Source organism: Pantherophis guttatus, chromosome 3 (assembly GCF_059756535.1).
Source record: "Pantherophis guttatus breed Tessera chromosome 3, ASM5975653v1, whole genome shotgun sequence".
Lineage (NCBI taxonomy): Eukaryota > Metazoa > Chordata > Lepidosauria > Squamata > Colubridae > Pantherophis > Pantherophis guttatus.
Genome location: NC_142065.1, coordinates 122593549 through 122617005, shown reverse-complemented (window position 1 = coordinate 122617005; position 23457 = coordinate 122593549). Strand labels below are relative to the sequence as shown.

Below are 23457 nucleotides of genomic sequence, written 5' to 3'. Positions count from 1 at the left end.
ATGTGTACAGCAAATAATAGCTTTGGAGTTGGAACTTGTAAATGAGGGTCCGTATTACTGCTATTGATTGGAAAATGAAACGGGAAATTCCATGGATGAAATTCAATTGGATTAAAAAAATCCCTAGATTGGCCCTAAGTTTCTAGCTCATTAAATGTTAGAGTTCTGCAAGCAAGCAGGTCGACTTACTGGAACAGTTACCTTTCTTTAGTAATACCACTGTAGCATCACAATTGCTGTTGTCATCCATCTCGGTATTATTTGCTAATCCATTCACCATATTTGTTACATTTTTTGTCCTCCGTTCAAACATATGCTGAAGATTGGCATTAAACCTACACAAAGAAGAAAGAATTAGGAATTATTTTAGGCACTGTTAGATGCTATACGACCCCCTGGTCTCATTTCAGATTCCTGGCTGAATGTGGTAAGGGAAGCAGCAGAGCAGCTACTTTTGAATTATTGTTTGGGAAGGCCCAGACAATTTTCATTTGGAATCCTGCAACCTTTTACTTTACTGCTAAAGTATGCTTCTTACTGGGTCACCTTCATGAGGCCCAGCATTTGATGTTTTGCCCGGTTACATGATGAAAGGAATCAGTTTGGCTCCAGCTGGCCCTATAACCTGTCCTTCATTTTAAGTAGCTTGTTTTGTGATACGAGGATGTCCCATGGTGACATTCCTCATAATTTCACTTGTCCTGCCAGTCGAATCAAATTTTAACCTGGTTCAGAAGTTACTGCTTTGTTCACATTTTTATTCACTTTTGATATTAAGAGTCTGATTGTGCAGAATCTTGACACTATCCTCTCTTAGTTTTGGCATGCTTTGTGATTATCTTGGGAGTCAGAATTCTACTCATGGATAGGTTTATAAATTTACAGTTTATATTGAAAATGAGCAAAGATATTTTTTGTAAAGTAAAAATAATACATATGATGAAACCTGTAGGAACAAGTTTCTATGACTTGTATTAATTAACATTCACTGATCTCAAAACAGTTAAGCCAAATCAGACCTGCTTAATACTTGGACAGGAACTACCAATAAATGCAGGGCTATAAATTAGACTTGGCTGTAAAGGAGACAAAAACAAATGACTTCTGTATCGTTGCCAAGGTAACTTAGACACGTCTAAGTAGTCATCAACAGCAGAGTTCAGCTTGCAGAAAACTTGGCCTTTGCTTTACTTGATGTACACAGATGGAAAATAGAGCCTATTTATTTACTTACTTGTTTCCCATATTTCTATACTGTCCAGCTATATTTGTGTACCAAGCTCTTTTGTTTCCTTCAATAATCTTTTGTTTATCTATTCTACAAAACATTCTATGTAACCTTCCCCCCCTCCCAGCTGTGGGCTAGTAATGAGACAGGCTGCAATATGGCTAGATTTGCCACATCTGGATTCTAGAAGGTCAGATTACCACAAGGTTGAAACAAATAGACACAGAGAATATTAAATCTTTTCTGCTGCCTTGCAGGTGACCAGTTTTTTCTCATATTTTCTCATATTTTGCTAATATGAGAGTAGGATGACCAATGACAGAAAGTGGAGAAGCTGGGAAAAAAAAAACCTCTGCTAATTAAAGTGGGAAGTGTCTCTGCTAATTAAAATGGGAAGATATAACTGCCAAAGTGTACAAAAATTGTACTGTATTGAGGAGAAGCTTTTAAGCAGATGCAAAAGGACATTGATTTGTCTAAAATAAAATAACATGGAATAATAAACAGGCCAGGACATATTGGGGTATTTTAAATTTTTGGGGTTTTAAATCGACCAAATCTATTTAATTATTTTAATTTTTAATCATTGTTGTGTCCTGTGTTTTTAAATTGGCTGTACACCGCCCTGAGTCCTTCGGGAGAAGGGCAGTATAGAAATATTATTATTATTATTATTATTATTATTATTATTATTATTATTATTATTATTATTATTATTATTATTATTTTGCACTTACTTCATGATAAGAATGTAGATGAAGTACATCAGCACTAGGATTAAGGACTCCCACCTGTGATCAGCCAAGGGGGGAAGAAAGGAAAAAAATAAGCAGCACAATTCCATGACTATGATTGCCTTCTCTTCTGAAATCCAGGCCAATGACACAAGGAAGGGTGAATGATGACAAGTATGGAGCATAGAGGGCAAGATACCCTCTAATAATAATATTGCTTATGGAGAGTGAGATAGCCCCTGATAGTGAAAGGAGAAATCTGGGGTATCAGAAATGAAACTGTGGATGGACAGGGAGAAGGCAGAGCAGAGTGACTGGCAAAACATACAACTGAAAACAGCATGCTAATTCTTTTCAACTCTGACCTTGAGATGGTACTCATTCTCCTGAGATGTGATTTTGCGAAGAATAAATTCCTAAAATGTTGGGCCAAACTATAAGTCTTAGTCTATGCATGTCCCACACATCCAATTATTTGGAATGGAAGCATCATCTGACAAAAGAGCTAGCAATATATAATGGATGGAGAACATACAAATAACTGCATTTTTGACACAGCTCATCATAATCATTCACTAAAAGCTGCAGTGCAATTCCTTATTACCAACCTTCTCTTTATTTATGTGAATTTGGCATTACATTTAAGGTTGGTTGGGAGAATTACTTTGATCCTGATGGCTGATCCAAAAGTCCTGGAAAAAAGGTTTTCTCTTTTAATTTTAAAAAAGATTTAGGCAAATCATTCTATTATTTAGTTTTCCTGCAGGATGGAAATTGGTCCCTGAGCTGTTTAGCAGAACACTAGTTTTCCTTACTTTTCTTAATTGGCAAATGACAACTGTACTACTTACCAAGCAACTTTTTCATCATAAATAAACTGAGGAGAAAAAAATGAAAAAATAAGTATTACTGTGTAGGACTGCTAATAAAATATCTATTGCTTTTTTAAAAAAGAATCTCATATCTCAGTATTTTATGCTGGCTCTGTAACCCAAATTATTCTACATATTTCATTCTCTCAGACTGTTTAAGCATCTGAAATGTAGAACTCCATACATTACATGTAATTTTTGTTTTAAATTAATGTGACTTAAAAAGGCAGAGTTTAAATAAATCAGTTATATTTATAAATACCATTTCAGAGTTTGAATTTCCAATTTAATTATCCAACAGCAATTTATCAAATTTTGAATAAAATGCATATATTAAATCATATAGACAAGCAAGTAAGTGTGATATAAAGTTCTGTTAAATAGTTGTATGTGCAACACATGTGACTCTCCACTTTGCACTGTGAACTTCATGTGAAGAACTCAGTTGGATAAATAGCTAGTCATATGGCATCTTTCTGAATAGCACCACTATTTTCATATATTGTAAATGCATAAATTTGAATAGTACATCATATATCCACTTTTCCCTTGATGTCACTTTATACACACATATCCATTCTGAATGTGGGAAAACTTTCTAAGATTCAAGTCTTCCATCTCCATATTGAAATAACAGTCCCTGATTCTAGCAGCTCCTTCTGCAATCAACATATAGCTCTATTCCTCTTCTGGGAGGTCCACCAGGAAGAAGCTTTCCTCTAGGCGACCACTAGGGTGCACTGACATTCTGTGCTTCCACTTGATTTGTGTCCTTTTTCTTTCAGATGTGCCTACAATGATGCTAGCGAACTAAAGTACCTGGAATGAATATCTAGGAGTAGTATTTACACAGTTACACTTCTAGCTTTCTACTTCTTTTATATTTAGGTGGTTAAAATATACATCTGGTTATCTGTTCATTTTTACTTATCACCTATAACTACAGGCCTTATTATGAAGTAACTTACAGGCCAGGAAACATTCATGCAATAATAAAATATCATAGCAGAGGAAGACAGCAAAAATGCATTTCTGATTTCACAACTTTTCTTTTTTGCCATCTGAATTTGGCTAAAGATTCCTAGAATATTATCTGACAACGGGAAAAAAAGGGGCTTTGCATGCTTTCATGATATTGCTTTGACTTTGCTTGAGCAGAGCCTAATTCTACTATAGAATTATTCTGCATGAGCCCGAAGAAGGCGCAACCGCTTAAGATGTCAAGGGATTAAAGTGAATGTGTCTATTAAAGCAGCTTCCCTTTTTTTCCAGGCTTGGCAAGAGGCTGAAAAAAGGGGGAAAGGGACTGTTTTAATGAACAGTCTGCAGCAACTTAAAGAAGGAGAATGAAGTTATCACATTGAATGGTGAGAGACACCACCTACTGTACTTGAAATATTAGGCTCACTGTCACAATTCATACAATTTATTCTTTATTTAATTTTCTATCAAAATGAAAAAATAACTATCAGCATCATACAGAGTATTAGCACTTTCAAAATGCAACCAATCACTCTCTCACCATACAAATAGCTATATAAATATTCAATATAAGTAGTATTGAACCTGCATATTGAACTCCCATGTCAATTGGAGGGGAATTGCAGTCACTAAGCAATGCATTCAATAAAGTGCAACTGCTTTGTGCCAGCAATCTATGCAGTCCCAGTTGTCATCATTAAGTTAATGTCCCAGTTCTTAGGCATGGCAACTTTCTGCTGGCTTCCCACAATCAAGGGAATTCTAAATTCCAGGCCCTACAGGATGGGGAGGGAGCAAGGGGGTGCTTGGGGATGCATGCAGGGGTGAAATCGAACAGGTTCTATCCGGATTGGGCAAACTGGTAGCAGCGGCAGCGGGACACTCCGGCCACTGACGCGGACATCATGACGTTGCTTTTTTGCGACATTTTAAGCCTCTGCGCATATGCAGAAGTCTTTGCGCATGTGCAGATGATGGTACGCGCTCGCTCCGCTCGTGCGCACGCAGCGCATGCACATTGGTGAACCGGTAGGGAAGGTAAGTAAATTTCACCCCTGGATGCATGGGAGGGTCAGGGGAGATTTGTGGGAGCCTCAGAACCTCTTGGATTTTCAGCCCCAGAGTCAAGAAGCTTCTGAAACTTCTCTACTCTGGGAGTGAAAATCTAAAAATTCTGCTTGGATTTTGGCACAGGGCATCTTCAATCAGTCTTTAGATCCTGGGAGCTGGCTGAAAACATCCCATGCCTAAATCCCAATTGGATTTCAGGATGGAGTTTTGTCATCCAGTCCCCAGAGATGAAAGGGAGGCCTCTCAACTCTGGGATCTGGCTGAAAATACCCTATGCCAAAATCATGCTTGGAGGCAACAGAACTGACTTTCCCTGCCGGCTTCCCATTGACTTTCTACAGAAGCCAGCAGGGAAGATTGAAAATGGTGATCACATGATCATGGGGCACTTGGTAACCGGATGTAAGTGCAAATGAGTTGCCAAGTGCTCAGATCACATGGGGCATTGCAACTTCCATAACTTCAGGGACCAGTTGTAAATCCCTTCATTCAGCACTGTTATAATTTTGAATGATTGCTGAACGAATGATCAGAGGTTAAGGACTACCTGTCCAGTATTGGAAAGGAAATTGTTTCTTGAATAAATCTCCAGCCCATGTCAAGTATACTACAAATAACAATACAAAGATACTACTTAAAATGATTTAGATTTATTATTTAAATCCAAAACTAATAAATACAAATTTTAAAATAGAGACATGAAGCCTTTTAGCCTATATAATATAATACTTTAAAATGGTTAACAAAGTCGTATCTAGAATGTATTTGCAGATAGGAAAACCAATTCATCTTTATACCTTGTTCTTCTAATTCTTGCATAGATTTAAGTTGACCCTTTTCATTCAATAATTCACTATATCTAACAATTTGTTCCTTTCTAAAGATCATTAATATAAAAATTTAGGTAAACTGTAAGCTATGAATATGGTGAAGACGCACAAAAGACTTGTAACCAACCAACACACTGTGTAATTGAAGATGGTTTTTTTTTTTTTTTTTTTTTTTAATTTGATTTATATGCCGCCCTTCTCCGGAGACTCAGGGCGGCTTACAGTGCGTTCAGCAATAGCCTTCATACTTTTGTATATTTATACAAAGTCAGCTTATTGCCCCCACAACTGGGTCCTCATTTAACCTACCTTAGAAAGGATGGAAGGCTGAGTCAACCTTGAGCCTTGGAGAGATTCGAACCAGCAGTAAATTGCAGGCAGCTGTGTTAATAACAGGGTGCTTTAAACCACTGTAGTACCAAGGCTCTTTTAAGTTTTTATGTATGTTTAAAAATAAAAATAAAATTTTTCCCAAAAAAATAATAAAATAAAATGGTTAACAAAGTCGAATAAAATTATAATATTCCTACTGAAGCTCCTGGAAGATATAGGTGCTATATAATATGTAATGTCTGGCAGTTTGTACTATCCCTTTTTCCTTGCAAAAATGCTACTCACTGGTAGGTGGAGAATAGACTAGACTAGACTAGACTAGACTAGACTAGACTAGACTAGACTAGACTAGACTAGACTAGAATAGAATAGAATAGAATAGAACAGAATAATAGAGTTGGAAGGGAGCTTGGAGGTCATCTAGTCCAACCCATTGCTTAGGCAGGAAACCCTACACCACTTCAAACAAATGGTTATCCAACATCTTCTTAAAAACTTCCAGTGTTGGAGCATTTACAACTTCTAGAGGCAAGTTGTGCCACTGGTTAATTGTTCTAACTGTCAGGAAAATTCTCCTTAGTTCTAAATTGCTTCTCCCCTTTGTTAGTTTCCACGCATTGCTTCTTGTCCTACCCTCAGGTGTTTTGGAGAATAGCTTGACTCCCTCTTCTTTGTGGCAGCCCTGTTAGAGGAAATTCATTTTACTTTTAGAATTCCAATTTCTGAGATCTTGAAGGAATGAAAGTAAGTAATGATCCCTATATTTAATGCACAACCAGTATTCTATTATAAAAGTTATGTGCCACATTAACTTTTTCACCTGCCCCACAAACTCTTGCACTGGGTTTCTTGGAATCTCAAGATATTATTAATCCTAGGTCAGATAATAAATGATATAGAATCATGCAAATATAAAATAATCTCTTTTACTTTTACAATATTCTCTGAGAGGAATTTGACTTTCAGGTAGTTGTCTATAGATTCTCAAACCAGCTGAAATCATGAGAATATGTTAATTGTACCAGGTAGTGCTGCTCAGTGTAGTAACAATATGTTGAATTTCTTTACATAAAAAACTCATGTAATGGAAGCCAAGAATTTATGGATTGCCAGAGGTTTAGCATGCTACCAGATGTGGCTTGCAAAAATCATGATTGCCACTAAATAGCAACAAAGACATAGACATAAATAGACATCTTGTTTTTTGCCATCAGCTAGCATTAATCCAGATTTTTGCAGCCCAGAATTGTAGCCCTACTTGAAAGTACACCAGTACATCAATGTTCTTAGGCTACCATTTTAGAGCCATTGTTATAGAACATATTGATGACTAAGGTCATGCACAAGTATGATTTCTGTCTTCATAAATTCAAGCAGATACCCTGAGACATACAATATATCTGAAAAGATATCTCAATCTTAGCCTTTCAGACCTCCAGAAAAGAGTTTATTGATGTCACCCAATGGGATTGTTTTCATGTCATTTATTATTTTAGTTCCTACTGTGAACATTTTATTTAAATGCTTGTTTTTCTTGTAATTACTGTAAACTCCTGAAAGACTGGAAATTGCAGCTGGCATAAATAAAATATAACAGGAAATAAACATCTAAAGATGGAAAGAAGGAATAACAACTATCCCTTTTGTAAATAGCACAAAATAACATCTTGGCAGTTCACAAAACAAATTTTATGTCAATATTCAGTTATTAAGACATATTTTCTGAATGACAACATACGTTTCAAGACTTCAGAATGTATAGCATTTACTTTAAATACTAAAATTTGGTGTGTTCAATACGGCTGTGGCTATCTAAACCTAAAGCCTCACATTCTAAAGTTTTGAAACAAGCTTTTTCAGATCACAATGGACAAAATCTAAAGAGTCACTAAAGTAAAGCCTGAAATTGTTAAGGAGTATGACTTATATTCAATTAAATGGAATGTCCAGAAGAGAAAAACAATCAATAATTATTGGTTAAAGCATCTCTCATTATTAAAACCTTACAAAATAGGAAGATCAACACTCTTGTTTGTTAAGGGCAGTCAGAGACTGAATTCACATCACATTCTTATCCAAGGCCAAATTAACCATGGCTAATTCAGTTGTGGATTTGTACAGTAAGTCTAACCATAAATTAGCTAGGCAATTTATAGGCATATACACAAATGCAAACCAAAATTTGATTGGCTAGGTCAGTATGACATGCGCACGTACATAACCAAAACCTTTATTTAGGAAAATAACCGCTCAGTACTTACCAAAATAAGTGCAGCAACCGAGCAGGTATAATACACTGAATCTCTCAAGAGGCTCCAAGAAGACAGTACAACTATCTGAGAAAAAAAAGCAAAAAGAAAATGAATTGGCGAGCACAAACTTTGCATCAAAAACGAATAGCAAGAAAGGGTTTTAAAAATGATTTGGAAGTTTGGGGTGCTGTTTCCCATATACAATTATTCACTATGAGAGATCTGAAAATGTTGCAGTTTTGAAACCCAAGGTTACTTCAAGGAAAAATACCTACCGTAGTTCCAGATTCTCTGTTCTGATTTGTGATTTAGCTTGAATTCAAAGTGAATCAAGGCAATTTAAGCCAGATTTTTATTTTTATAAAGCAGGTTCTGCCCTGCTTTGTCTTGATTCAAAACCTTCTCCAATGCTGTGCACCCCAATGTTGAATTCCAGAGTATTGCTCCACTGCAAATGATGGCTCTGCAACACAAACACACACTCTCTCTCTCTCACGCGCACACACACAAACGTGGCAGGGATTGACATTGGTTGTATAAAATATTGGTGGAAAGGATACTGGTTTCCTTAAATGATAGCTCTATCTGAAATTTAAAGTAACGCTTTTAATTAGACAATGAGTGAGCGTTTGGGATGGGTAGCAAGCTAATAGGCAAATGGGCTCTGGGGCACTGACAAGGCAGCCGAGCAGTCAGCTAGAAAGACTGGGGAGAAGCAGATCTCAGTACATTGTATTTGCAGGGCTTGCACTGGGAATTCTGGTTCTTTTGCATTCAGACAAAAATAAACCTGTTGAATGAGGTGTCTATGACAGATCTTGCTGACTGAGGCTAGTTTGTCAGTTTGGCTTGGGAGATACCAGAATGACTGTTGTGTAAAAAAGGGCAGGAGAGCAACAAGATGAGGCACTGGCAGAGAAACGTTACCCCCTCCTTCCCTGTGCAAATGGGTTGGTCTGTTCCACCTTTCTTCAGGCTTGGAGTAGACCCACCACAGTTATTTACCGGGGGCTGGTTTCTCTAGTTTGGGGGCTTGAACTGCTCAGCTTTGAGGGGCTCAGCTTCAGGAGGGAAAGACACGCCTCTGAAAGGGATGGGTTTTTCTGAGAATCCTCACAGCAAGAAGAGAATTCTTTTTTCCTGAAACCATGTTCCAGAAGTGGGAACAAGTCAGGGCAGACTATCCCATACCAAGTATGTGTCGAACTATTTCTGAATCTGACCTTGGATGTGGACCAAAAGATCACTTATGAACATGTATGAACATTTATGGGGGGTGGGGAGGGACTGATTATGCCAGCAATCAGAAAGAGATTTATGATCATTAGTAACGGATTTATTATTGCTTCTGGCATCTTGGTTTTAGTAAAAACTGAAAATTGACCCCAGTAGACTCCTGTGCTTTTCCTTCTTTAATGCTAGAAAAGAGGAACACTTTTTCCTCTAAGAAACTAAACTATATATGTTTAAGCATTGAGATGACAAAATCAGATGGCATCTGGAAAAATTCTATTTTTGAATGATGATTGATATTCACACAAGCTCAAAAAACACAATATATGAAGAAATCACGTGCTTCCAATTCACTCCTTGTTATGCTAATAAATGTTTCGATTCATCATAAAAGCAAGCTATCGAAAATATGAATACTGCTGATTTGCAGTCTCAAGGGATTTGATTCATTATATCAACACAGGTCTCTTATTGCCCCATTGCTGTCTCATTTTGCCACTGCATTAAGGTGAGGCTTGAGTTATTGTCATCAAATTCCAAATCACTCTGTGGGTTACAATACTAGGATGTTTCAAGTCAGTTTGGTGGTAACATATTTCACACTAGCTGTAGAATTCCGATTCTATATAACAAGATATTCTTTTAAGTTTATTTAGTGGCATGAATCAAGACTATATTATTTATTATTTAAAATAACCCTGCATTATTTACAACATCTAGTGCATTTAGTACATCATATGTGCAAACTTTTTCAGAGAGCATTTTGTACCAAAACAATCACACCCAAAATCATTTTATGGGGCAGCAAGTTCATGTAAACAATCATGATAAAATAGATCAAAGACTGAATCCATTTGAATTACTTGTAGTTGGTAAAATGCAGAACTGGAGAAGAGAAGCAGCATTTGAATTATCGCTGCTCAAAGAATATTTGGCACAAATAAATTGGGCAGAACTCCCACCCCACCAGTGGTGGGTTTCAAAAAATTTTTACTATCGGTTCTGTGGGTGTGGCTTGGTGGGCGTAGCATGGCTTGGTGGGTGTGGCAGGGGAAAGATACTGTAAAATCTCCATCCCACCCCACTCCAGGGGAAGGATACTGTAAAATCTCCATTTCCTCCTGATCAGCTGGGACTCGGGAGGCAGAGAATAGATGGGGGCAGGGCCAGTCAGAATTTTTACTACCGGTTCTCCGAACTACTCAGAATTTCTGCTACCAGTTCTCCAGAACTGGTCAGAACCTGCTAAAACCCACCTCTGCATCCCACCTCCCAGGGTATATCCTAACTAAATGGTCACCCAACTATGCATCTAGCCATCTATAAGATTTCTTTCTTATATGACAGTTTAGTTTGATAAAGTTTATATGACCCATAATCTTCAGATTAAAATCAGGGAGGATATTCTGTTGGGCAAACCTGCTGTAGTTGTGGATCCTTCACTGTCTATTTCTATGTTGCTAAATATTACATTTCTTTTACATAAAATCAGTACTTCATTTGCAAGACCTGGAATGGCGTAGTGCTTTGCAAGAGTTAGTGCTCTTTGGTGCTAACAATACTTTATGGATATAACAGATAAAATTGCTATTGGGAATAATGTGAGGGCGTTTCCTTGATCCTAACTACAGCTGATACCATGTCATCCTTTCATGCCTAGCTCATAACTGAGGCAACTCACATGGTCTTTAACTACTCTAGTTTCAACACAATATTTTTGAGTATGATATGGCATGCTTTCCTGATAATAGGATTGCTGATCTGCTCAGGGGATGCTGTGGGATGGTTGGTATTTGTCCAATTTCTACTGGCCACTTTTGTTCTCTCAGTTTAACGCTGCCATTCCTTTGCAGCCAATAACAGTCTGCTTGCTACCTATTACCTCTTTCCATTTCACCCCAAAAGCCCCTCCTTATCTTCTACCTCTCTGCAGGCTATTTTTGAACAAAGGTATAGTGCATTCAATCTTTGTTCAGAAATAGTCCAGCTGACAGCAGCAGCACTGCAGAGCTCTCTTCCCCTTTAGCCTTGTACCTCCTCTATGTTGATTATCTGTCAGCTGGGCATGAACAGATCTTAATTACCTTCTGTTTTACCTTTAAAAAGATATAGGTTGCCCGTATACTCCAAAGGTTCAGGGGTGCCCACAGAGTAGGAAAAAAAGTAAAGATGGTGACTGTGATCATGTGATACAAAGTCTTTTGTGATATGAAAATACTGAGATGAAATGAGGTTTTCAGTTGCTAAAATAAACATATGGAAAGCTTCAGATGGATTATTCATTCCAAAGTATTTGTTTATAGGACTCAAGTGACTGCCATTATTTCCAGTGCCAAACAGAAGATGTTTGGCACTGGACATAGGAAGATAGGAGTTGTTTAAAAAGTGCTTTATCTAAAGTCAGGTATGAAATTGGTGCATGATTATTGCAAAATTACTCTTGTGTAATTGCTGTGATGATGCAAAAGGCAGTGTGTTGCATAAATTATCTTTCTTGAATGGTCTGATTGGGATTATTTTAGTTTTAAATGCCATTTACATTACCATTTAATGCCATTTATATAAGTTTCCTTTATTATCCTGGTTATGTAATACTGCTACTCTCTGCATGAACACACAAACAAGCAACTATTTCTCCAACAAGGTATAGCTTTATAGCAAACGGGGAAAACTAAGTGTGAAAGGAAATATAAAATATAAAGAAAATTCCACTGAGAAATTCCCTTATAGAAGACCTCAGTTTCTCCCATTTCAGAATTTAACTGAAAAAAATGCACATCTATCCATCCCCATGCTTCATTTAGGCTGCAAATCCTTTTTATCTTTTAAAATACTACATGTGTTTTTCCATAATACTTAAGAAATTTTATAGCACTTGGTGCTATCAGGAGAACTAACCCATCAACTTTTGCTACATATTTGCTGGACTAGCTTTTTTTCTTTTTTCTTTTTTTTTAAATAGGAGTTTGATTCTAAAGAAGGTATATTACAAGGAGACATCTACCAAATACATCTAGGATAAATTCCTAAATTTCTTTCTTCCTTTTGCTTTCCAGAAGGTAAGAAAAGCCTTCCATTTCAGTGGGGTTCATGTAAATGAGGAAACAACAGATTTTGTCTGTCTAGGGTTTAATATGTGATTTTATTGTATAAGAATTCCCTTAGGCCTATAATGTATCATAATAGAATAAAATTCTAAGTCAACTTCACCTAGAATTGAATAATTTTTTTAAAAGAAATCCTTGTTGATTTTGAGGGGTTACTCATCTAGTCTGAACAAATAATCAGATGCCACATTTTGTTAGGATGAATGGAACTGCTATACAAATAGAAAAATTGAGTATTAATACCTTTTCTCCTGAATTTAATTCCCTTCCCTGTACTAATCATTAACTAGACAGATAGTACTGTAATAGCCACTAAATATGGCATAATGCTTCATGCTTCACTAATCTCCTGACCAAATTACTATAATGCATTATATATGGGTCTAGTTTCAAAAGTCAATTGAAAATATGATTGTCAGAATTTTACTTTCTGGAGTCAGATAGAATTAGTTTCCAACCACAATTCAAGAAACTGGAAATTAGCCGTAATGTGCTAAATAGTTTGGTATTCAAATACTTAAAGAAGCACCTTTCACTATGGCGAAGAGCCACAAGTATTTTGGACTATAAGATAGAGAGCTTGAATATATATTTGTATCTTTAGCTATTTATTTATTAAGCTATTTATATGGCCACTCATCTTGCTACTGCCACTCTGAGTGGCTGACAGTGCATTAAAATTCCCAAACAGTAACAATCTCAAATAAGTTAAAAAAAAATAAAAACAAGGGTCAAATCTGGCAAATCCATAGTCAAAAAAAGTGGAGTTTACTTAACATCCTGCCCAAATGTCTGAGGAAAAACCAAGGTCTTTAGCATCTTACATAAAGTTAACAGAAGTTGGGACCATTCAGATTTCTTCTAACATGACTCTTTCTGTAGCTGACTTCAAGAAAGAGTCATCTTGCAAAAGAGTCCAGGGGTCTGGCATTTCTTTAGGTGATGCTTTAAACGTTTGTGTTACATTGATTCATTAAAAAAAATTCTAGTGATCTCTTATTGTACTTAAAACAAACTTGCTATTGCATTCCTATAGGAATTCCTGCATTCCTTCCTACTTGAAAAGATGCTGAATGGAATTCAGTAAGGTTTTTGTTTTAGGCTAAATCTTGTAGTATTTTCATTATCCCAAAATCAATTTCATGGAAATTCTCTTCATATTCTCTCAACTAATTATTTCAGCAATGGATAAGGAAAAAAAGTTGTTTACTTACATTAGCATATATTGATCCAAAGATAAGCAAATTTGTGGATGAACAAAAGGTTACCCTTCCTCTTACAGATAACTTCCTTCTGATAACTATATGGCTATATTCACATAGTTTTAATGGCAGCAATGTGGAAGTGGTTTGCCACCTTTAAAAATGCCCTTAGCAATGGTGAATAGCATTGTTCCAGGAATGTGTGGTATTTTAAGTTCCACTTTCAAATAATTGTGAAAATCAAATCCTTAAACCCAGGAATCTAATTCTATAAATAATACCTATACTGTATGTGAAGCATTTTGCACCTTCCTAAAGTGAGGTTTAGATAGTGGTTCTGGCAACAGGGAGATCAGGGACAAGTGATTTTTGAACACATTCTCATTCTGTATAGGTTAAAAGAAGTTTTAGAAATGTTTTTGAATTCCATGAATTACCTTACCTGTCCTGCAAATAGGCCACAAACCCCAATTATGCACAGGATGTTGAATACTGCAGAGCCAACAATGGTTCCAACACCTACATCTCCTTTTGTGATAAACACACCTGGGGATGGGGGATAATTTCAATGTGTTATCAAAAGGCAGACAAAATTTCTGATCGTGAGTTAAACTATGCAGAGTTGAACTGCAGAAAAAAAACTGCATAATCTTTAAACTTTGATTAAAGTAGAGAACATATGCAGAATTACAAATGCAGTCAGATGTGGTTTTTGCATGATAAAATAAAGTGAATTACAACAACATACACCAATGATTTCTTAACATTTATTCAAAACCCACAGAGCCCTAACCAACATATGTCTCAAAGTAAGATGGTGAAATAAACTTCCAGGTGCATTTTTTAACCAGATAGATGAGGCAAAGTTAGGGAGAATAAGTTCTGCTCCCAGCCATTCTTGCAAATAAGCTCTTAAAATGTGACTTTCCTTATATCCAGTCTACAGGTAGTCCTCAATTTAGACTACAATTGGGACTGGAATTTCTGTCATTAAGTTGTTACAATTGTAAAGTGAGTAATCACATGATTGGACCTGATTTTACAACCATTTTTACAGCAGTTGTTAAATTAATCAGGCAACTGTTAAGCCAATCCACTTTGCCAATTGACATTGCTTGTTGGAACCTGGCTGTGAAGGTTACAAACTGCAATTTCATGACTACAGAAAGCTGCAATTGTTCATAAATGCAGGCACCCAAATTGTGATTATGTGACCATGGCAGGTTGGTATGATGGTTGTAACTTTGAGGATAGATCATATATCACTTTTCCCCCAGGCTACTGTAACTTTGAACTGTCATGAAACAAAAGGACTATTTATATCACGTTTTCGTCTTGAATATAATAATATGTAAAGAATTTCTCAGATTTGGGCAGTACTGGAAATATATTCAGGAAAAGCTGCATATATGATTGCTGAAATATGTAAATGAAATTATTCTGTTTTCCCCATATAAAGCATGATACAACATTGGAAATGTAAAGTCTCACGTTTTTTAAACGGCACTTTTGATTGACATGAGCAGGAAGTTTTGTTATAGACCTAAGAATGCTGGACAGGTTGTTCTAACTGCATACTTCATTACAGCAACGACCCCCACCAAAGTGCGCTGCTCCCTGCCTGGCAGGAGATCTGGCAAAGAGTCCTGTGCAAACATTCCATAAAGGCGTCTAACAGCCCTGCCTGCTGCTCTGGCTTCTCTCTCTTTGTGACCACACAGAAGATGCTCCAGTCAAATCTACCGTGAGAAAGACTAGAAGAGCTGAGCTCTCCTCACCTGATCCATCCTTCCTGAAATCAGAAGCTGGAATATAAGAATTCCCTCTTTCAGAACACTGCTGGTGATGGATAGTATATTTTCTCTGTATTCTTGCTTAGTAGCAACCAAACAATCTGGCCTTCCCATCTGTTACATATTCAGATGACTCCTATTAAAAATACTTATGCTGTTCTCATTCAACTGCTATTTCAATGCAGTTCATTTACCTCCAATAAAATAAAACAAAGCAGCATTCTAAGCCAGCTCTGTTCAACTTTTCAGGCAGAGGTGCTACTCAGCATCCCACTTTGAAATGCCAGGAACGTAATGAATGCAAGGCATGTGCTTTGTTAGTTACTACTACTTTCATTAGCTGCCTTCTCACCACATTTTAAACACGACATATCAAAGTAATGATCAGTTGATTAATGAACTGTTCTTCCCATCCTTTTCAATGTAACCTGACAGCAGAGTTAGCAGTTGAAAACATGGGAGTATGTGTTAATTAATGCCCCTCTGTTTTGGTGGTTGTTCCAAATATAGACTTCTGCTAATAACCATACATAGATTTTTCAGAGTGTGAATATTGTTGGTATCATGCAAGATCCCACTTCATCGTATAGGAAAAACCATTCTGTCACTTTTTCTGTGACAAAAGTTTTCTCTTCCATTAGCATTAGCTAGTTTCAGAAACACACATACCCTGTTTCCCTGAAAATAAGACTGGGTTTTATATTTTTGGGGCTACCAAAAAAGGCATCAGGTCTTATTTTCAGGGAGCTCTTATTTTCCTCCCCCATGTACCGGGAGGCGGGGGGAGCTGCCCCTCGCATCTCCTTGCCTAATGGTCTTACCAGCAGCTTGATCCGTGAAACAGCTGATCTGCAGATGCACTCCTGCTGCCACCTCCAAGAAGCGCAGTCGCTTTTGCAGCTGATTGAGGTTGCAAAAGCAGCAGGAGACCCCACGCGCCTTGCGCCCACTTCAAGAACAGTCTTACCATACCAGCAACTTGGTTAGGAGGTCAAGCCAGGTGCCCCACACGCCTCGCACCTCCACAAAACAGCTGATCTGTGGGTGAGCTCCTGCCCAGCACAGATATACATCCAGGATTGCAAGGCTGAAGGCTTTGGATGGAGCATTTTTGGGATGTGCGTCTGTGCTGGGCTCAAGGAAAGGATGATCAGCAGGAAAAATGGGGAAGGGAGGAGATTAGGAACAAAGCCATAAATAGTAATTCTTATTTTCACAAATGTTAGTGGTTAGAAGTTAGTGGTTTTGTTACCTATCACAGATGTAAACAGCTCCGGAGCAGAACTGCCAGCTGCCATGAATGTTGCCCCTGCCACATCTTCACTGAGGTGTAAGCGCTGTGGAGGGAGGGGAAAAATCACTGATTGACTGATATGACTTTAAAACCTCTTTTAATGTTTCTCAAGGCATAATAAAAGGAGATAACAAAAACTAAAAACACATTTAAATTGTAGTTAAAACATCTAAGCAACTGTCATATTGATCAAATATTAGATAAGAAGCAAAGGGCATCTAATACCTGCCTGGATAAGGATGCATTGCATGGCTTGTCAAGGGCGGAACTCCAGAATTGGTTGAGCCATTTTCTTCCTTCATGCACTTTTCCAGTAACATCAACTTCACAGATCTAGACTGATGACTGAGTATGCATTTTCCCCTAGGCTAGGTGTACTGGTACTGACTGAGAAGTGGGAAGTTTGGTTTGGTTATCACTTACCTGTTTCCTAAATATTCTATTTTGCTCTGTCCTATTGAATGGCAGTTCCTACCAACTTCAATTTGCATGTTTTAGAGTTATCTTGAGCATTTGTTAGGTTTGGAATGAAACAAATGCAGAAACCTTTGTAATCAGAAGGTTTGTACACATGCCCAGTATTGTATTTATTTTATAAATATACAATAGTCCTTAAACAATGATCCTGCATATGCATTCTGGATGAGACTGTATTTTTTTAAGCAGTAATCAACAACCTATAGTCATGGGTCCTGCAAAGCACTTCTTTAAAAAATCCTGGAGCCCTTGACTGTGTCATCAAAATCTAATGGTATATATTTTTAAAAAGTGGTATGAGGGTGGGGATGATATTAGACTAGGAATAAAATAAAAGGATTATGTAGTTTTGGAATAAGTTTAATATATTGGAATTATGTAAATGTTGGACCTCAAAAAAAGATACAGAAAGATAAAATTATATTTGTATAAATATAAGAGAAATGAAAATTTCCCCAATAGGACTTTTTAAAATTTAATTCAGATCACAGCAAACAAACATATCACACAGTTAAAACCGTTTGCACCAGAATTATACTGTTGGATATACTGTAGCTCTTATTTTTTTATAAACATTTTCTAATGTCAGGCCTTATGGACAATCACAATTCCTGTACAATTTAAGTGTTTAAAAAGCTAATTCCCTGCTGCAGTTATTTGAAAAGAGCATGGAGAAAAACAGATAGGGAACTGCTGGTACTTTAAGAGTATTACACACATTTAATAACATAACTGTGTTTGGAATACTGTGTACTCTACCACTTTAGTAATTTTCCATTTAGAAAACACATCAATTTGAAAAAAAAAATACCTAAAAGGGGACAAATAAAACAATATGGAAATTAGAAAAAAAATGTGTGTTTTTCATTTAAAAAACTTAGAATAGGGAAATGTGCACTTCATGTGCTTATGGATTACTCTTCTATATGTTCACTGGAATTCTGCAATGCTTCAGAATCAATTATGCTGAAAAGTTCTCTTGTAACATGCAAAAATGCCAAGGTAACATCTGTTGGTCATTAAACCAGCTGTGTCTTTTTCCATATCAGCCATGTGCTTCAGGCAACAGAGGTGGGTGTTTTAATGAATTACTTGCTAGTGTTGCATTCATTCTTCAGATTCTACAAAGCAACTTGCAGAATTGAATCTGAAGCTTGCACAGCTTTTAAGTTTAATATGCTAGGGGACATTTACAAAGAACTAGACATATTCAGAATGGAGGATCCCCCCCCCATGTGTATTAGCCTTAACTTCCATGTTCAGAGACCATGAAGCACCACCAATAACATTTCTTGGGAAGCACTAATAGTCAAGGCTATTCTCCTTATGTTTCTCACTGATAAAAGAAGTACAGAGTAGGAAATGGTATAAGCATACAGATGTTCAGGAAACCTCTACTACAGATATGAAAAATGTAAAATAAGAAATTAAATATGATTAAATGCAAAACATGGTAATGTATACATTTCAATATACATTGTAAACTATTTTCAGCAGATACTTACTTCACAAATTTTTTCCAATGAAGGAACAAAGAAATCATCACAGATAATAGCCAAAGCGTAGAACATGTAGACGGCCTAAATAAACAAAAAGCATTCCGTTGAGAATTTTTTTTTAATACTAAAGAGGAAAGACTATTTAATTGAGCTCAACTAGTTGGTATGTCTACTTTGTTTTCTTGATAATATGATTAAAAAAAATTTATTATGACCAGAGGCAGACAGAAAAAAATGTGGATTCTTTGATAGCAATATAGAAGTCGTTTCCAGCTGCAGCCCTCTGGGATGTTTCTCTATCTTCCCAGCTTAGTCTACAGATGAGGAATGCCCTAAATATGGGGAAAGGTCCAAACCTACTCAATTTCTAACCCCAAACAAGGGCAGCTGGGTGCATATTTGATTGGGTTAATAATGCCTGGTTTTCTTGCAGGAAGAATATGAACACTGTGTAATAGACTTCTCTCAACTAGCTTACTATTGAGGGAAGGTGTTGAGAGAACTCCATTACATATTCCAGCTCCCTGAAAAGGACTCCCTGCACAGAACAAATCTTCCTGCTAGAAAACCAGGAATTATTAACCCAATCAGATATGCACCTGCATGCCAGTTCTCTACAGGAAAATGGGTGGGTGAGTATCTGTATGTGTGTAAAAACAACTCTATATTTTCAAACATGTTTTAATTCTTTCCTTAATTCAGGCCATGTTCAATCTAAGAACTAGTGGTATAAATCTGCATTATGGCTTTTGCTATAATCTTGAAGTAATCACTGGTAGGCAAGGCGACACAGACTCTGTCCACCTATCAGCTCCAAAATATGAAACTGGTTTCCTTGTTCCCAATTGACAATCAATTCCAGATGGTTTATGCTGTCTGACAATTAGAAGAATTAACCTTAGAAGAAACACCACATTGCTTTTGCCATCCTTGTTTCTTCCTTCCCAGATAGATCCAACACCTGGGGATTCATCGGTGTTTTATTGTAGTATGCACTGTATTAACACCAAGGGAAGGGACTATGCAGATTGCACCTAATTATGTCAAATAGCATTCTCTATAAAGGGATTACATAATGCACAATACACAGTACAAAAGCTATCCATTACATATCATATCATATATATATATCTGGAAAAAATGCTGCACAATATTTTCATAGTGTACAGCGTTTTTGATGCTAATTGTCACACATTTGAAATAACTTGAAGTCATCAATTCTGAATATACTTTTGTGATGGGTAAGTGGTTCTCTTATTCATTTGTATTTGTTCTATATGTACATATCTTTTATATGCTTATATTTTTCTATGTGCTCCTTGTTGCTTTTACAATTTTTATTCTGATTTCAAGTGATTTCCATATAAATAAACAATATTGCTATTCAACTTCCAGTGGCATTTTTGTCCATGCCTAGACAGATTCAGTACAAGCATTACTAATCAAATGCTGATTATACTAAATGCTGAATTACTATCAACTCACATGCTCTGGCCTATTAGTTCCATGCAAATAAATTCTAATGCACAGACAAAGCTTTTTCCTGCACAATGATTCCTGAATCCATTTCAGTGGAATATCAATTCCACATGCCTCATTCCTTTGTGTAGAGCTTTGTACAAGCGCAAGGGAACCTTCAAGCATCTTATGCAGGCTAATTCAGAACCACTGGATATCACTACATCTCATACACAGGAACAGGAGAGTCTTATTCTATGAGGAAAAAATGCTAAAGCACATGCAAAGATATTCTCTTTAATGCATAGCACATGGTCAGGTCATATGCAAAGAGCCTCTGTGCACTTACCTGTCAGAAATTATGTATTATGACCAGTTTCTTTTCTGGAGATGCCAAATAATGATCACATTTCCATAGGATAGGTAACAATGAAGAAAGGTAATTTTATAGAAATCTACTTTATTTCAGTTCCCAAACAATTGGAACCACTTTTAATTTTCATTAAAACAAGCACATTTAAATAAAAATGCCTCCCTAGACTAATTTTCTTTTCATTGTAGGGTAATAAATGCTGTGCCAGAAGCTAAGCCACTTAGAGAGGTGTCTTCATGCCCAATTAGCATGATTTCTTTTCAAGAATTTCTGGTCAAGATGCTGATGTAATTGACTGGGACTGGCTTTAATACTTCCTGCAACATGTTTCTCCTGCTTAATTACTACTGGAGCTAGAAACAAGTAATTGTTTTCTAATTCGGATAACTGAGCAGATTTCTTGCCAAGTGAGGCAAAGGCCAGCAAAGGGGTAAAAAAGGTCAGCTGTCATCATCCCCATCCAAAGAGCAATGTCTATGGCATCACTAAGGATGAAGATAATCTGTCTGTTCTCTTTGAATGGAGAGGAAACTATCATTGCTTGACTTTAAGGTGCCATTACTAATAGATATAATAAACTAGATGGAGATGAAAAGAGATTGTAAGTTTGTGGAAATTTATTGTAACATCCGAGGTTGGTAAAATGAGGACCCAGACTGTTGGGGGCAATATGCTGACTCTGTAAACAGCTTAGAGAGGGTTTTAAAGTACTGTGAAGCAATATATAAGTCTAAGTGCTATTGCTATATGCCGTTTATATTTGGACAAAGCTTCTGATGTTCCTACTGACTCTTATTATTTCTAGGCACTTTATTATTTAATCATGTGGCAGAGAGTCAAATGCTTTCAAGTAATGCTTTCAAGCTACATTCAATTTTGTTTTCCTCTTGCTGTTTTCCAAAATAATTTTGTCAGTTAAACACCATTTAACAATGTGAAGTGGTTGGTAAGCAAATAATTGGCCTATAGTTGCCTGGTGCTGCCTTTTTGTTGGATCTTTCATTATCACTTAGGTTTTGCCAAACGTTAACCAATCTTCACTTACAGCCACTTGCATTCTGTTATTAAACTGCTTGGCAGTGAAGGGGTATATCAACCAAGCAGATGTTTCAACAAAAACAATGCAGTTTATCTACATCTAGTGCTGGCCAATTCTTGATCATCCTAGCCTTTTTCTCCATCATTTCTAAGTTCTCCATTTCAGCTCCTTTTTTATTCTTATCTAACTCCTTTATTCAAACAGCATTCTTGTATTTCTTTGTATTTCCAAGGATTTCACTGTTTCTTCTTTGTCAGATACTGACTGATTCATTGCTGTTTCTCCATTGATTGGTATAAATGTTTCTGTTTCAACTGATATTTGAGATTATTCCTCTTGTGTAATTTAAGTTTGTATCTGTTGATCTTCTTGACTGTATTTGCTACTTTATTATTTCTAGTACTTCCTTGTTCCTATATTTCTCGATATGGTAGTCTTTGGTCTTCTTGCTCTTCAGCTTCTTTTATTTCATCTGTTCTAGCTTGCTTGCATCTGATCTTATCATGCTGATTTATTGTCCAATCTGATCTTCCATTTTGGTGGTGCACTGGCTTCTTTTCTTGTTTGTTGACTTTGCATCAAAGTTATCTAGTTATAACTGCAGCCATGCTATACATTAGTTGGTTTGTTTCTTGCAGTGAACTTATATTTAATATTACAGTATTGGCATCTTTTAAAACTTATACTAGATGTTTCTTTATAACAAGTTTCAAAGAATACAACCTTACTATATTATTTTTGCTCTGTTCTAGATGCTCAGTTAGTGCAGTTGTCACCAGATGTCTATTTGGTAAACATTTAACATTTAGTATGGCCCATGTTGACCCTGGATTCGGTATAACTTTTTGTAAATTATATCTCACTATATTGTTTATGGGAGAAACACTCTGATAAAACCTCTGGTATGGTTGAACTTCTGGCATAGCTCTCATCTTCCTCAGAGCACACAACCCACAACCACATCAAGGTAGTGCTTTACTGGGAGACAATAATTTCTTTCATCCTTGAGAGAGTTTGAATGATTTGGAATTGATTGGGCCTATGCTTTCCTGCTATTTAAAAGAAACTATGTAAACATTCCTTTCATTTTTACAATACATACAGAAAATTTGAATCACTTTTCATTATGACTTAATGTTTAGCATTAATAAAAGTTTATGGTCCAACTATATTAATTTAAACTTTTTAACAAGCACACCCCACATACAAATACCTGCATACTGAATGTCTTTTTTTTTTTACATGATCATCAAAAATTACAAAAAAAAAACCAAAACCAAAACAAAACTAACAACCCCAAACCCAGGAACATCAATAAAATTATACTTTGCAATGTTTTCACTTTAGCTATACTCTGTTTTGCTACCATGCTGAGAACTGAATGTTTCATATCTGAAAAAAGAAGCATAACATTAAACCCGCCCATTCTGTAAAGATATTAGTACAAGAGGAGCAACCCATAACTCTTACAATGCCCCTGATGGAAAGCACTGTAGGAAATAGTGTATCATTTCAATTCCCAGATAAGCATGGTCAGATGGGCTCAGATAAAGGGATTAGAATATCTAATCTACAGAAGTGCAGGTTAGAAAGCATTGTGCTTACCCTATTTTTTTTCTCAAATCTGGAAAAGGCAAGTATTTAAAAACCTGCAGATTTCTAATGGAATTTTGCAGCCCCC

The 23457-nt window shown here is 36.5% G+C and overlaps 1 protein-coding gene and 1 long non-coding RNA gene across 9 annotated transcripts in view; one reads left to right on the top strand and one right to left on the bottom strand.

Moving 5' to 3' along the window:
* Window positions 1-23457, bottom strand: part of SLC24A3 (solute carrier family 24 member 3) — a 226973-nt gene that overhangs the window by 47752 nt on the left and 155764 nt on the right. For 5 of the 8 annotated variants that reach the window (XM_034411746.3, XM_034411743.3, XM_034411748.3 and 2 more), the window contains exons 4-10: window positions 18913-18987; window positions 16889-16973; window positions 14286-14389; window positions 8311-8385; window positions 2814-2839; window positions 1966-2019; window positions 190-335 (exon numbers count right to left, since the gene is read on the bottom strand). In XM_034411746.3, the coding sequence (XP_034267637.1) occupies window positions 190-335; window positions 1966-2019; window positions 2814-2839; window positions 8311-8385; window positions 14286-14389; window positions 16889-16973; window positions 18913-18987 (565 nt within the window). The remainder of the gene's footprint in view (window positions 1-189; window positions 336-1965; window positions 2020-2813; window positions 2840-8310; window positions 8386-14285; window positions 14390-16888; window positions 16974-18912; window positions 18988-23457) is intronic. The other 3 variants (XM_034411747.3, XM_034411744.3, XM_087891277.1) reach the window with 1 other exon arrangement.
* On the top strand, window positions 9411-15554 carry LOC117662355 (uncharacterized). Its single transcript, XR_009622461.2, has 3 exons — window positions 9411-9495; window positions 12497-12593; window positions 15432-15554. It is a non-coding gene; the product is annotated as an uncharacterized LOC117662355 (long non-coding RNA).